Source organism: Paroedura picta, chromosome 5 (genome assembly GCF_049243985.1).
Source record: "Paroedura picta isolate Pp20150507F chromosome 5, Ppicta_v3.0, whole genome shotgun sequence".
Lineage (NCBI taxonomy): Eukaryota > Metazoa > Chordata > Lepidosauria > Squamata > Gekkonidae > Paroedura > Paroedura picta.
Window position 1 is genome coordinate 55,982,855 of NC_135373.1, and position 14,696 is coordinate 55,997,550.

Below are 14,696 nucleotides of genomic sequence, written 5' to 3' on the forward strand. Positions count from 1 at the left end.
CAACTTCCTTCTAAGGCTTGGAGGCTGCAGATCCCTGCTGGGTGAGAGCTGTCCCTGTCCGTGAGTTCCCTAACAGCTGCCTGCAGTTTTTCCAGGTCCTGGGGGGGGGGGGAGGGAGAGGCAATCTGCAGAGTTCTTCCACCCCACCCTCCTAATCTAGTGCCCATTGTATTCCTGAATGCAACAGGCTTGGCCCCTAGTACGGCTCTTAAGAAAATAAGGTACCATGTGAGGAAGGAAAAAACTAGGGAGTATAATAAGGAGCAAGGAAAGCCCTTGGATGTGGGGTGGGAAGCCTAGATCGGAAGCCCATCTGAACTCCGTGCTACTAGGTGCCCATTCCTAACCTAGAAGTCTAGGTAAAGAATTGGGATGTGCAAGATGCAAGTTTTGTAGCATTTCAAGGTCCAGCAGGGATTGATTCATTTTGGGCATGGGAGAGAGCTGACTGTGTTAATACTTCTTAAACCTCACCCGTGCAAAATATTGGTGATTTCAGACACAGTTCTGTGCTCACTTTAAGTGCACCAGTCTACTGCATGTCTCTTTTCTGTCTTTAAGCAACTGCTGTATTAGCAAAATACAACAGTGTATCTACTTACTTCATTTATAGCCCATTTCCCTGAAGTGGGTTGCAGCATTGTGCCCTTCTTCATTTTAATCCCATAACTCCACTGTGGCATCTAGCTACAGTGATTCATGCAATGGTCACTTCCAGACTGTTGTTGTTGTTAGTTATGAAGTCGTGTCCGACCCATTGCGACCCCATGGACAATGATCCTCCAGGCCTTCCTGTCCTCTACCATTCCCCGGAGTCCATTTAAGTTTGCACCTACTGCTTCAGTGACTCCATCCAGCCACCTCATTCTCTGTCGTCCCCTTCTTCTTTTGCCCTCAATCGCTCCCAGCATTAGGCTCTTCTCCAGGGAGTCCTTCCTGCTCATGAGGTGGCCAAAGTATTTGAGTTTCATCTTCAGGATCTGGCCTGACTAAACTTCCAGACTAGACTTCTGTAACTTGCTGTACACAGGCCTTCCCTTATCCTTGACCTGGAAATTACAGTTGGTACAAAATGTGGCTGCCAGGGTCCTCGTGAGATCATCTCAGAGGGCCCATATTCAGCCTGTGCTGAGGTAACTGCATAGGCTCCCAATTCTGTACTGGATCAGGTTCAAGGTTTTGATACCTTCAAGGCCACCTGGGGTTTGGGCCCCACATACCTGAGGGACCGCTTGTCTCCTTATGCCCCTCACAGGATGTTGCGCTCTGTGGGTTTGAATCTGCTGGTGGTTCCTGGCCCCGGGAAGGATGCCTGGCCTCGACCAGGGCCAGGGCCTTTTCAGTCCTGGCCCCCACCTGGTGGAATGAGCTGCTGGAAATGCTGATGGCCCTGATGGAGCTATCACAATTCTGCAGGGCCTGCAATACGGAGCTCTTCTGCCAGGCATTTGGTTGAAGCCAGGCTATGGAAGATCTGGGTCCCTCCTTTAAAGGCCCTGGATTCCTCTCCATCTAGGCAGGTAGCCTCTCCTAGGGCTGGTGGGCAGTGGGTACTGGGTCTGGATTGGAGGGTTGGGAGGGAATAGATGGGATTATGCTGCCTATAGTGTAAATTGTTTTATTCTGTTTTATGGATTTTATTATAAACTGCCTTGAGCCGGCACCTCTGGGAGTGGTGGTTAGTACATTTAAATAATAATAATAATAATAATAATAATAATAATAATAATAATAAATAAAAATACATTAGGCTGAGAGTTTGTAACTGTTCCAAGGTCATCCAACAAGTCTCCATGGCAGAGTGGGAATTCAAGTTTGTTTTCCCAGATCCTACTCTCACTATAACCACTAACCTCATTGTAAAATCAGACTCAGTCCGAGTAGGACATTAGAACCCTGCATGTCTTTTTCCCCAGCTTCTGAGCTTTAGTGGAATAAATGTTTGCAAATAAGGATGTGTTCCACAAGAACTCCTGCTTTCTTTGTGGGTTTGATTCAACAGCATTAGCTAGACTGTTGAATATGAGAAGCATAAGGCAGGGAATCTAGCCCCTGCTTTTTTAAATGATGCGAAGATGACAGTCCTGGTAAGTACAACTGGTAATAGGTTGTACTTAACATCTTTCCACTGTGTCTTTGCTGTGTCTTCATATTTTATGCTATATCCACTTTATCAGGCCAGATAAACCTACTATACAAGAGAGGAGAAATGCCTGTTCTGAAAGAGAAGAACCCACACCGATTAACAGTGGTGTCTTCTCCCAGCACAAAGTAGTGCAGGAAGATCTTGCACCAAGGGAAGATGCCGTTAATGGAATGATTCTACAGGATCAATCCTATTTTTGTCCTGTAATATGTTGTTCCATATAGAAAAGGCTGGAAGAGGCACTCTTGGGAATTACTTCTCAAAGAGTGACTTATCATTACGCATTGTTCTCTTTTTGAGTAATTTCTTCCTGCACCAATTGTAGCTAGTGTAAGCCACAACTGCAACAAAGAGCCAATGATCTGCCACTCGACTCTGATTCTTTATTGAACTGCCCTGCATTCCTTCCATGTCTACGTCAAGAAACAAGGAGGGTGACTTGAACTTTCTTACAGAAAGGGGCTCTTTATTTGGCTGAGTTGGAAAACAAAGTTGGCTGTGTCCTGCTGAATTTTATGTCCAAGTATGGGGTAGTCATTGGAATTGCATTTCTTCAACAATGCAGTGCTTAAAACCTTAAGGTCAGAACCTTTCAATTACATTTTAATGTCAGTTTGGAGCCAGAACCAATATTATTTTTTTGCTCCTTCCATTGTATGTGATATAGTAGGTAAATTAATCTCTTGTCTGGATACTGTCCTGATGTTTCATTGGCAGGAAGGTGGAAAAAGCCATAGAGAGGGTCATCATGCGAATGTTTGGCTCTGGGCAGGAAGGGCTTTATGCATGATGAGGGGACCTATACTAGGAAATCTTCTGCAGGGCTGCCTTTGACCTTTCAGCCACTAATGGGATGCCGTCTCAAAGGTGCTCATGTGGACAAATCAGAATTTGCCTGTGGAAGGTGGAAGCAGCATTCTGTTGCCAGAGACCTATTCGTTAGTAAAAAGATCTACATAGATTTGCAACTGAGGTTTATGGTGTTGTGGCTGATCACCTTAACAGCTCTTGTATCAGTGCTGTTATTTGCTCCATATGTTTTTTGGCTGCCCATTGTTATTCGTCTTTGTCATACAGGCTACTGGAAGCAAGGTTGGTCAGCTGCCCAATTATCCTGTTGGTGCCACCACTGTTGTGCAAGACTATATTAAATTCGTGTTTGAGAAACTCGGGAATAAATGGGTAAGAGCTGGATCAGATCTTGAAACAAAAATAGTCAAGCTTCAGACTCAGCCGCACTTTTTCAGAGTGTTGAGGTCATCTGAAAGAGAGATCTCCCCTTCAAAGGTTGTGTCCCCCCTAGTTCAAGTTAATTGGGGACTGATGTAATCTATAAATTTGTTTTACTGATGTATATTCTAACTTTATATGATTGTTTTAAACCATATTGTTACCTGCCCTGAGTTATGCGGCTAGGGCGGGCTACAAAAATAGCATTTATTATTATGGCTACTGGAAATCTCCATTTGCTTGATGGGGAAAGGAGGCACACAGTTCAAAACCCTAGATATGTCTTTAGGGAAGGAGGGCAGTGGCACATTGCGAAAAGATACTGAGGGATGCTGGATAAATTGAGGCTTACATGTTAAGGGATTTGTGATCTCTCATAATGCAGTGTTTAAAATCCAGAACTTCACATGGAAATGTATTTTCTTTCACAGCCCAGTATGTCAATAGTGGACACATCATCAGCTCAAATTGACTTTCTTCCTCTCAACTACTTGGTCACCATATTGACAGAAGTGGATCATCAAGGTAATGACCCCCCTGCAGTGATGGAATAGGAACAGGGCCTTGCATAAGTGGTTGTTCTGCAGCCAAAATTACCTTTGTTCCTCCTGATCCTGTTCATTGGGGTTCAGTTTGGGGCTCAGTTGGATTGGAATGTTATGGTTCCAAGATCAATCCTTACTCTTTATAACACCTCTCCAAAGACAATATTCTTTAATACTACCTAGTGCCACAATCCTTATGGAATGCACATTAAATAAATGGTTTATAAAATATATTGTCAGTGTCTGGCCTGCTGCACATAGTACATGTGAGGGCAAGTAACCAATGAAGGACTGCTTCCCTATGTTCTAGCTGTGTGACAAACAATGACATTTGGTACTAGTGGTACACATCCATTGTTCCTGCTATATCGGGAAATAACTGTGGGACCAGTTTTATGTGTATGATTGTCCCGTTCACATTCTAATGATGGGACAGGAACCATACATTGGGTAAGTGGCTGTTCTGCAGCCAAAATGACTTCCATTATCTAACTAGATTGGCTTGTACTTGCTTATATCTAAACTGATGAATGCATTTTCCCAATACATGGATGTTCTACCAAAAAAATAAGACTTTTCAGGAGCATTTAAAGACCAACAAGATATAAGCTTTTAAGAGTCAACACTCCCTTTTCCCCCTTGCATTTCTACTGGAGAAATGGCTATTCATCTGAAACTATCGAGATTCATTCTCTCTCTCTCACACACTCACACTCTCACTCTCACACACAGCCTTTATATGTTTAATAAGTGGTAAATGGTGAACCCAGAATTCTTATGTTTCAGAATATTACAATAAAATAGACTCTTTTATTTTCATCTGCCATAGTTTGGTCAGTGCTGTTTACAGTAAGTGAGATACCTTTCTATACCGATCAATAAAAAACTTCAACCCTGTCAGTGACAGCACAGCCAGAATCAAGCACAACAACTTGGGGTCAACAACCCTAGGCACATGGCGAGGACAGGTATTTAGTTTGGATGCCTGACTAATATCGTTAGCGATGTTACCAGCTACTAATACCTTCACTGGTCTTTCGCAGGACAAGTGGCTTCTGTGGAACAAGGTACTGTGAATGTGAGACTTGTTGAACACGTGGCTCTGAAGCACACGACGATGCTCTTGGGCCTTTAGTACCGCTGTTCAAAGATTAATTGGTTACTTCAAGCAACATCTCAGCCTTGCCACATCCATGTTTGCAAATAAACAGCCTTAAGATAAATGAACCGGTGGTTGTAGGAAAAGAGGTATGGAATTGGGAAGGTCTTCGTTTTCAGAAGTAATATTGAAAGCTCTGTTGAAGAGAACTTACTGTAACCATTTTTGTTTACACTTTTAATTAGATACATTGCAGGAGTAGTATGCAACATGAATGGAGTGCTTATAGACAAATGCCAAATTCTTCTGCTACAGTCTGCATTTTTCAGCGGTTCATGTATGTAAGAAATTGTGTGCTGTGGGAAATGAATAACTAATATATGTGTATATTAAAATAATAATTGGCAGCTGTTGTATACTGATGTGTATAGAGAGGGTCAAGCAATTATGTGAGTCCTGCATTGTAAATGAAAAACCTCTTTGTAAAATGAGAGCAATTGTATAGTTTTGGATGTAGATATTAGTGTATTTTTGGTTTTGTAACTGGATAGAGATGTTCTGAGACCTCTCATCTGTTTTGTAATTTGCTATAGATATGGCAAGGGAGCTAATTATCTTTGGGAATGTTATTGGAAACAAAGCCATTGAAATCTTATGCGTTAACCTGGGCTGAATTCTGAAACTTAATCACTTCAAAATCCTGTTGATAGGAGTCAGTGATGTAGGGTTGGGAATGTGAATTTTTTTCAATGAATGGGATTTGAAAATACTTAACCAACTGGATCCCTCCTACTGTTTCTACAGTGTACCACTGTGAAGAGAAGTTGCTGTTGTAAAGCTACGCTGTGCCTTGATTTCAGATGATTCCCCAACTGTGTTTATGCAACATGGGGCTTCCCTGTTTGTTTTCTTAGCTGTGATCTGTGTCAGCAATAGAAAAGACATACGCTGGCTTCCAGCAGGAAAAATGTTTTGTTCCTGACATGCTGGCATGCCACTAAACTGATGTAATTTCAGCTAGAATAACTCTGTAGTACAAGTGCTTGACTTGTAAACAGCACATTCAAAAACTCAAGGGCTGCTGGCCTCAGTTTTGCATACTTGACCCCTGTTGATCCAAATAAGTCAGAAGGTTGTGATAATTTTAATCAATTCTACCTCCTCACTGCAGTGATTCATGTTCAGCACCATTTAAACCACAAAGCTGCCCCAGTTCTTGTAACACTGCAGGTTTACAATCAGAGCCTTCACACACAAATATGTACCTCTTTCACTATAGCACTGTATCAAATAGAAAATTGTATGACAAGATGGGTTTGAATTTATCTCTTGCACCCCACCCCCCACAGTCCTCTGGGACTTTTGTAGATGCTGGAATTGAGCATGGAGCACTGCGATGAGGAGGCAGAAGTGAAGTTGCAACAACCTTCCTTGTCCAGGGACACAAGAAACTCTGCTGGGAGATAAGAGACAGAGGAAGATAACTGTAGGCTCACTTATGCCCTACCTAATTACCCTATGGCATTTTGTTAATTAGGATTCCTTGACCCTAGCATTAGTTATTCTGGGATAAGAGGGAGTAGGCCAGAAAGACTGGCATTTACCTGAGTCACATGATTCTTCCCCCTCGATGGAAATACTTTTGGGATTCAGTTTCTAGAATTGGACATCTATTTAAAATTTTAGATTTCTAGATGATATCCCTCACTCCTCCACTGTGGCTATTATAGTTACTGGTGCATTCTTCAGTGAACGGGGTGTATTACTATTTAAATACGCAGAAACACCTTATCATTTTTCAAAGAGTTTTTCTTTATTTGTGCCATCAAAGTGACCAGTATATTTGTTTGGAACAAAAAGTTAAAACAATTTCTAATACAAAAAGATGGTATAAACCTATTGGGCTATTGTACAATCAGACTTTTCAAAATACTAATCAGTTCAGGCCTCTGAATATACAAAAGGAAAAGTGCAGGTAGGCACTCACTAATATTGTGGTTTTAAATGTATTACTTTCCCCCTGATAAACTTAATAAACAGGCTGGTTGCAGTTCCTTGTGCTTCAGATGCTCGCGGGGTACAGTGTTCTAATAATTATGTCACACATTTGCTTCACTGGAGCTTTCCAGGTCTGCTGAACCAAAAGTGTACGGTTTGGGTTAGTCTGTTTTGTATACTTGGCTGTTCAACCCCATTAAAACCCAATGGTTCTGTTGCTGATTTTTCTAAAATATAGGGTTGACCCTATAAGAAATGCTGTGGATGCTTACTGTTTAATGGATGACAGGCCAACCTGTTCAGATCTCAATTGGCTTTACAACTGGCTTTCTTATGTATCTCAGATTTGAACTAGGCTCATTTGGTTTAAAAGGAGCCAATGCCCCATAGGGCCGTGGTAAGGGGAGCACATTTTCATCATCTGGGATATAGGCATTGGGGCGCTGTTCAGCTGTGGTGTGCACAGTAGCTGGTAAAGCAAGTTTTTCCTCTTCTGTGAGACGCTGTAAAAGCAATTCACAATTGGTTAAAGGTTGTTCATTGGGGAGGAATTCTTATGCGTGCTCTGAGCTTCAGTTGAACCAGAAATGTCCTTCGCCTGCAAAATTACTGTTTCATCAAATTATCCCAACCAGGTTCTACAGAAGACTTAGTGGAAGAGATCCTATAATGCTTTTACTAATATCTGTAAGAAGTATTGAATCACCAATTCAGCTGCCATCAGGCTAGATGGATAATGTGCTTGGCTTGCATCATTTTCTAGGACTCTTTAACTAGTGGCTCCCATGCTAAAAAACAAAACAAAACCCCTTGCAACAGTCTCCCACATCAGTTCTGAGGTTTTCTGCTAGTTTGGATAACAATTGAGACCCTCCCTTTCTTTCTGACCCAGTGCATGTTGTTCATAAGAATTATGTACATTGTATTTCCCCCCTTTTTGATAACACATCTTGAGAATGTTAACTTAAGCATGAACTCAGGGCTGGGGAGCGGGGTGGAATATCAGGGCAGAAAAACAAGTGTATTCTCATTATTTAGATCTTTGCAGCTCAAAGGGTAAACTGCTTCTGTTGAAGAGTATGAGCGATGAAAGCTCAGTCTTTTAGTGGTGGTTCACCAAAATTTCAGTTCCCAAACTCAACCAAAAGCTCCAAAAGTAATTCACCATTTGGGGGAGGGGAAATAAAACAGAGTTTTAATGGCTGCCAGCCATTTAAACCTAACAGTTATTGGGAGGACTCAAGCTGTCAGATTTAAATGGTTGGCAGCCATTCTAGTAGTTGTGTTGCTTCCATCCATTTTGAAGGGAAGAAAGTGAAATGGAGGCATCTAAACTTAAGAGGTGATAGGTGGATTGCCCTGCTCCACTGCTAGGTGTAAATGGTGTGAACCCTGAACCTAACTGGACAAAATGTCCAAGAAACATTTGGGGGGGGGGGATAGGGTACAAGCTGAACAAATTTGTGAGGACTTTAGGGATTGTGAACTGGGTTAGGCTCATCCCTATTCAATGGTGTCATGTATCATGCCAAGTGTGTGCTTATCAATTTTTGGGTGCCTCCTCTTCCTCCACAGTTTTTGAGCTACCATGGATTTCAAGAAAAATGCAGCTTGCATATGAGCCTTAAATAGGCAGATCCTATCAGACAGTGGTACCCATGAGTGGGTGCCCTGGTGCTTGCCAGATTTATTCCTGGTGCTCACTTTCTTTTCCCCAAAAAGCAAACAGCCAACCCATCACAGTCAGTAGTTTCAAAAGAGCCCAGAAGACATAATCTTTGGGTCAGCAGGAAACACCTGCTTGGATACAGCTGTCTCTATCCTATGAAAATAGTTGGTACTTTCCAACATTTTGGGACTGGACCTAGACCCCATGGCAGCCATTTTGCTGTGATATTCAGTACCCAGCATTTGTTCTTGAAATTCCAAACATTCCCATAGACTCAATGAGATTGCTATAAGGTCTTTGCCTTGTGCCTGAGAAGTTCTCCCTAACAAGATGCTGCTGCTGATTCTGGCCACCACCTCACAGAATCATTGAATAATAGAGTTGGAAGGGACCTCCTGGGTCATCTATAGAATCATAAAATAATAGAGTTGGACTTCATGTAACTGATGCCACATCACACCCTGTTGAAAATCCACCAAAGACAAAACACTCATGACCTTACCTACAGCTGTTCCCAGAGATACTCACTTGGGCTCTGGCTTCAGCAGCTGCCTTATATATGCCTTCATCACGTAGCACCTTTAACCACCCTCTTTCTACTTCTAGTGGTGGGGGAAGACCTTTCTGGAGCCTGGAGGTGATGGACATTAAAAACTGCTCCTTGTCCCTCATTTCTTGTTGTAGTTTAATGGCAACTGCTTGGTTCATAGATAGCTCTGCGATAAGACCCATCATTTTGTGTGTTGCAGCCTTTATTTTCTCCTGGAGTTTGTTCATCTGGAATAAGCAGGATTAGCAATGTGATGTGTAGGGGCAAGGATGTGCGTTTCCCTCTCTTTCCCTCACCCCTGCCATATATAAACAAGGAAAACCCATGCCAGCTAATGTCTTGCAGTTCAGCACACAAAAATTACCTTGACCTGGGGTGCTTCCATTCCAAGGGGTTTTCCATGGGTGTTCAGGTTGCTAATGTGATACTAGGTTAAACCACCCTGGAAACAGGGATTCTAGACGACAGTAATTATTTTATCTCCATTGTTAGCTATGGTCTCCCTTTTGCACCCGATGGGCATTGAACCTCTGCTACTGTATTCTGATGACACCATCAGAATTCTTTCCTAACCCTGTATTTAAAAAAAAAATTGGGAACATTGGTAACATAAGGATAATGCAATACGTTAAAAAAAACCTTAAAAAACAAAACTCAACCTATATATTTGTAGAGGCACCTCCCCACTCCCTCTCTAAACAGCCAGCTCAGAGAAGAGCAATTCTCTTCTGATTTTCTATAAAAAACCTTAATCAGTATCAGTAATGGTGCACAGAAATAACACAACTTTAAAAAAACACTGCTCATTTGTAGTCAGATTCAAGTGGGTATCCCTGTTTGTAGTCAGAGATCTCCTTCCTGTCTAAAAGGCTGGCTGGGTGACTGTCTTCTGTTATGCTAATTGCTGCAGTTGAGCGGTTTCCTTTTCAGGCCCAATAAACTGCTTGTTCTGTCAGTACGCTGCCTGGCAAATACCAGTTTTTAACAGGTTTAAACAAAGCATTTTTTTCAAATGATGGGAAGGTCATTAGTCAGGAGGCTGCAACATGGAAACCCATTGGAGTGAAAGCAGCCCTACAGTGAACTGTAGGACAACTACGCAAATTATTTCCTATACTTTGAGTTTATAAACGTGAACAATAACATCTGCATGCCACTTAGCTAAAATCATCATAGCACTTCACTCCCCCTTCCTCTCACTTGAGAGAAGCCTCATTTGAGCCCCCTGGATTTTAATATTTAAATGTTTTAACTTCGTTTACTATACTAACATGTTGTAAGCCACCCTGAGCCCTTAAGAAAGGGTGGCATAAAAATCCAAAAGTAAATAAAAAGAACTGTTATTTAGTTAACTCACTTGTACCATATCTTTCTCCCAGTGGGGACCCAAAGTGGCTGAAATCATTCTTTTCTCCTCCATTTTAACTTCACAACAACTCTGTGAGGTAGGTTAGGCTGACAGAGTCAGCTGGCCCAAAGTCACCCAGTGAGGTTCCATGGCAATGAATGCAGATTTGAAGCAGGATCTCTCAGATACTACTCCAGCACTCAACCCCACTACACCACCCTGCCTCCCCAAGTCCCTTGGTACTGCCCTGAGATGTCATAGTGAGGGCCCCCCCTAAGGAAGACACTCCACCATATTTTGTTCCATCAGTAGTGGCCAGCAGATGTTGCCCTGTCACCCTGGCGGGGAGTTGTTCCTTAGTGGGGGAGGGCTTGTTTTTACTGCCATGCTTTTGGTTGTGAATGTTCATTTTAATTGGGTTTTAATGGTAGTTTTATTGTATTGTGGGGTTTTATTCTGTAACCCGCCATGAGCCGGAGTGCCAAGAGTGGTGGGGAACAAATCCAATAAGTAAATTGAATCAATAAAATAATAGAGAATTGCAGTTCTTTCTACTAATTAATCTAGCATTTGGCTTATGAGTAATGCATAACAAAATACAAGGTAAGTGAAAGAAATCTTGGTTATTTTGCTATACAGCTGAAAGCAATTATTTGTATACTAATTTATTTATTTATTTATTTGATTTGTATGACCGCCGCTCTCGGAAACCGGCTCGCGGCGGTTCACAATGTTTTAATACAAATACAATATATTAACCATTAAAATTCCCCATTAAAACCCCATTAAAATAATGACTGAGTCACAATGATGGTGATTAAAAAACTATTCCCGTACAGGCCCACTGGATGAGCAGAAGGGAACGGATGGATAATTGGGCATAGGGTGGAACAATCTGGGGAACCAGGTCAGTCTAGTACTGGCCTCCCCCCTCCGGGGAGAGGGGTCCGATCTTAGCCCCGGGCCATCACCCGGCCTTAGACAAATGCCTGGCGGAAGAGCTCTGTTTTGCAGGCTCTGCGGAACTCAGAGAGCTCCGACAGGGCCCGCAGCTCTTCAGGGAGCTCGTTCCACCAGGTAGGGGCCAGGACCGAAAAGGCCCTGGCCCTTGTCGAGGCCAGGCGTGCCTCCCGGGGTCCTGGGATCATCAGCAAATTCTTACCCGCAGAGCGAAGTACCCTGCGGGGGGCATAAGGAGACAGGCGGTCCCTCAAGTATGCAGGACCCAAGCCGCGTATAGACTTAAAGGTTAATACCAAAACCTTGAACCTAATCCGGAAACAAACTGGCAACCAGTGCAGCTGCTTCAGCAGAGGCTGAACATGGGACCTCCAAGATGATTTAGTGAGGACCCGTGCAGCTGCATTCTGTACCAGCTGTAACTTCCGGGTTAGAGACAAGGGTAGGCCCGCGTAGAGCGAGTTACAGAAGTCTAATCTAGAAGTAACCGTTGCATGGATCACAGTGGCCAGGTGTTCCGGGGGCAGGTAGGGCGCTAGTAGCCGAGCTTGGCGTAGATGGAGAAACGCCGTCCGAGCTACCTTAGTGACCTGGGCCTCCATGGAAAGTGAGGTATCCAGAATCACTCCCAAATTCCTGGCTTGGGGCACAGATGACAATTGTACCCCGTCCAGGCAGGGAAGACGCGCTTCCTGTTCTTGCTCCCTTCGGCCTAGCCAAAGGACCTCCGTCTTGGAGGGGTTGAGTCTCAGGCGGCTCCTCCTGATCCATCCAGCCACTGCTTCCAAACAACTGGCGAATTTTTCTGGGGGGAGATCTGGCCGGCCATCCATCAAGAGATAGAGCTGGGTATCATCAGCGTACTGATGACACCCAAGCCCATAACTCCGTACCAGCTGAGCCAGAGGACGCATATAGATGTTAAATAACGTGGGGGAGAGCACCGCTCCCTGTGGCACCCCACATGGGAGTGCAAAGGAGTCGGATAACTCCTCCCCCACAGCGACCTTCTGTGACCTGTTCTCTAGAAAGGAGGATAGCCATTTAAGAGCCACCCTTCCAATCCCAGTATCAGCGAGGCGGTGAACCAAGAGCTCGTGGTCAACCACATCAAATGCGGCTGACAGGTCTAATAGCACGAGAATGGCCGACCCGCCCCGGTCTAGCTGGCGCCGGAGATCATCTGTCAGGGCGACCAGCACGGTCTCCACCCCATGGCCAGGACGGAAGCCAGACTGGTATGGATCAAGGGCCGAAGTTTCCTCCAAAAATGCTAGGAGCTGGTCCGTGGCGGCCCTCTCAACCACCTTGCCCAGGAATGCAAGATGCGATACCGGGCGGTAGCTGGCGGGGTCCCGCGGATTCAGCGATGGTTTTTTCAGAAGAGGGCGAACCACTGCCTCCTTGAGCCGCTGAGGGAATTCTCCCGATGTAAGGGAGAGGTTTATAATCTCCCTCAGGGGAACACCTATCCGTGGGTCGCTGGTCTTAAGCAACCACGACGGACAGGGATCAAGGGGGCAAGTGGTCGCCCTCACTGACCCTAGCAATTTGTCCACTTCGGATAAAGAGAGCCGCCTGAAGCCATCAAACCTGATCCCCCGTAACGGCCACGGAGCTTCTAGTTCACAAACTGTATCAACTGTGGCAGTAAGGTCACGACGGAGTGACAAGATCTTATCCGCAAAATAGCTCGCAAAAGCCTCGCAGCCAAGTTCCAATTGTCTACTATTTTGGTGCCCTCCTTCGAGGGCAGTAAGGGTCCGAACTACCCTAAATAATTGGGCTGGGCGAGAGCTAGCGGACGCGATTTCCGCAGCAAAGTAGTCACACTTTGCCGCTTTCACCGCCATCTCATACGCCCTCATAAGCGTGCGATGAGATGTTCTTGTAGCTTCGTCGCGGGTCTTCCGCCACACTCGCTCTAGCCGTCTCACCTCCCTCTTCCTCTCCCGAAGCTCCGCGGTAAACCACGGAGCCTGCTTGAGGCGAGGGCGGAGAGGGCACTCAGGGGCTATCTCGTCAATGGCGGCCAACAGGCGGGACTGCCAGTCCTCTACCAAGGCCTCCAACGAGACACCGGAGGGCATCGGGTCCCGCAGAGCATTCAGGAATCCTTCGGATTCCATAAGTCTCCGTGGGCGGACTAAAATGCGTCCGTCACCCAAACAGGGGAGGGGTGGCATCCGTAGGCGAGCCTTCAGGGTATGGTGGTCAGACCACGGAACGATGTTGTTAGCCACCAGATCGATCTCAACACCAGCACCAAAGATCAAATCCAGGGTGTGGCCAGCCTGATGAGTGGGACCAGCAACAAACTGCGAGAACCCCAGTGTCGCCATGGCCGACACCAGGTCCAGGCCAAGTCCTGGAGCCGACGAATCCGCATGGACATTAAAGTCCCCCAAAATTAATAATTTGGGGAACTGCAATGTCCAGGCGGCCGCCGCCTCCAGCAGGCCCAGCAGGGCATCGGGCGGGGCAGTGGGTGAACGGTACACCGCCCAGATGGCCACGTTCTCGACCGATTCCCACGTCAGGCCGACACATTCAACTCCTGGGATCGATGGTGCTGGGAGAGCCCTGAAGGCATAGCTGTCCCGGACTAGGATCGCCACCCCACCCCCCCTACCATGGAGCCGGGGCTGATGGAGGACCGAGAAGCCGGGTGGCGCAAGATCTTTAAGGGCGACTGTTTCACCTTCACGCACCCAGCTCTCGGTGATGCACGCCAGGTCTACCCCATGCCCTGCGAAATAGTCCCGCAGGGTTGAGGATTTGTTCTTGATCGACCTGGCGTTGCATAGCATCAGCACCGGCTCCGCCCTAGCCCTCTCTCCTACAAATTTGGGGATGGGACGGAGGTTTGAAGGACAGCGAGCACATCGACCAGGCCACCGACCGTGTTTCCACGGTCGGGGCCTTTCTGGACCTGCGTGTGCCGCTCTCCCCCTATTATTGAACCTCCTCCCACCGCCATACCTCTCTTGGCCCAGAAGTGCTGGAATAGTTCTCCCAGGTTGGGTTATAACCCCCTCTCCCCTGTTTTGCCCTGTTTTGCCCTTAATTGCCCTGTTCTGACTCTAGTTGTGGTTGTAAATGTCTTTGCTCCCTAAATGTGTGTGGGGGGTGTGCACATGAAAGGTAGACA

The 14,696-nt window shown here is 45.4% G+C and overlaps 2 protein-coding genes across 17 annotated transcripts in view; one reads left to right on the top strand and one right to left on the bottom strand.

The window, feature by feature from the left end:
* GSAP (gamma-secretase activating protein) overlaps positions 1-5,675 on the top strand; it is a 53,907-nt gene extending 48,232 nt beyond the window's left edge. For 9 of the 10 annotated variants that reach the window (XR_013231092.1, XM_077338070.1, XM_077338072.1 and 6 more), the window contains 3 exons: positions 3,224-3,328; positions 3,808-3,901; positions 4,965-5,675. Coding sequence is in view for 8 of the 10 variants with exons in the window: in XM_077338070.1 (XP_077194185.1) it covers positions 3,224-3,328; positions 3,808-3,901; positions 4,965-5,056 (291 nt within the window). In the remaining 2 variants the exon portion in view is untranslated. The remainder of the gene's footprint in view (positions 1-3,223; positions 3,329-3,807; positions 3,902-4,964) is intronic. The other variant, XR_013231091.1, reaches the window with a different exon arrangement.
* CCDC146 (coiled-coil domain containing 146) overlaps positions 1-14,696 on the bottom strand; it is an 82,659-nt gene that overhangs the window by 5,510 nt on the left and 62,453 nt on the right. For 6 of the 7 annotated variants that reach the window (XM_077338062.1, XM_077338061.1, XM_077338063.1 and 3 more), the window contains 2 exons: positions 9,216-9,464; positions 6,809-7,521 (listed from right to left, as the gene is read on the bottom strand). In XM_077338062.1, coding sequence (XP_077194177.1) covers positions 7,318-7,521; positions 9,216-9,464 — 453 coding nt within the window. In that variant the 3' untranslated portion in view covers positions 6,809-7,317. Of the gene's footprint in view, positions 1-6,808; positions 7,522-9,215; positions 9,465-14,696 lie in introns of those variants that run through there. The other variant, XM_077338065.1, reaches the window with a different exon arrangement.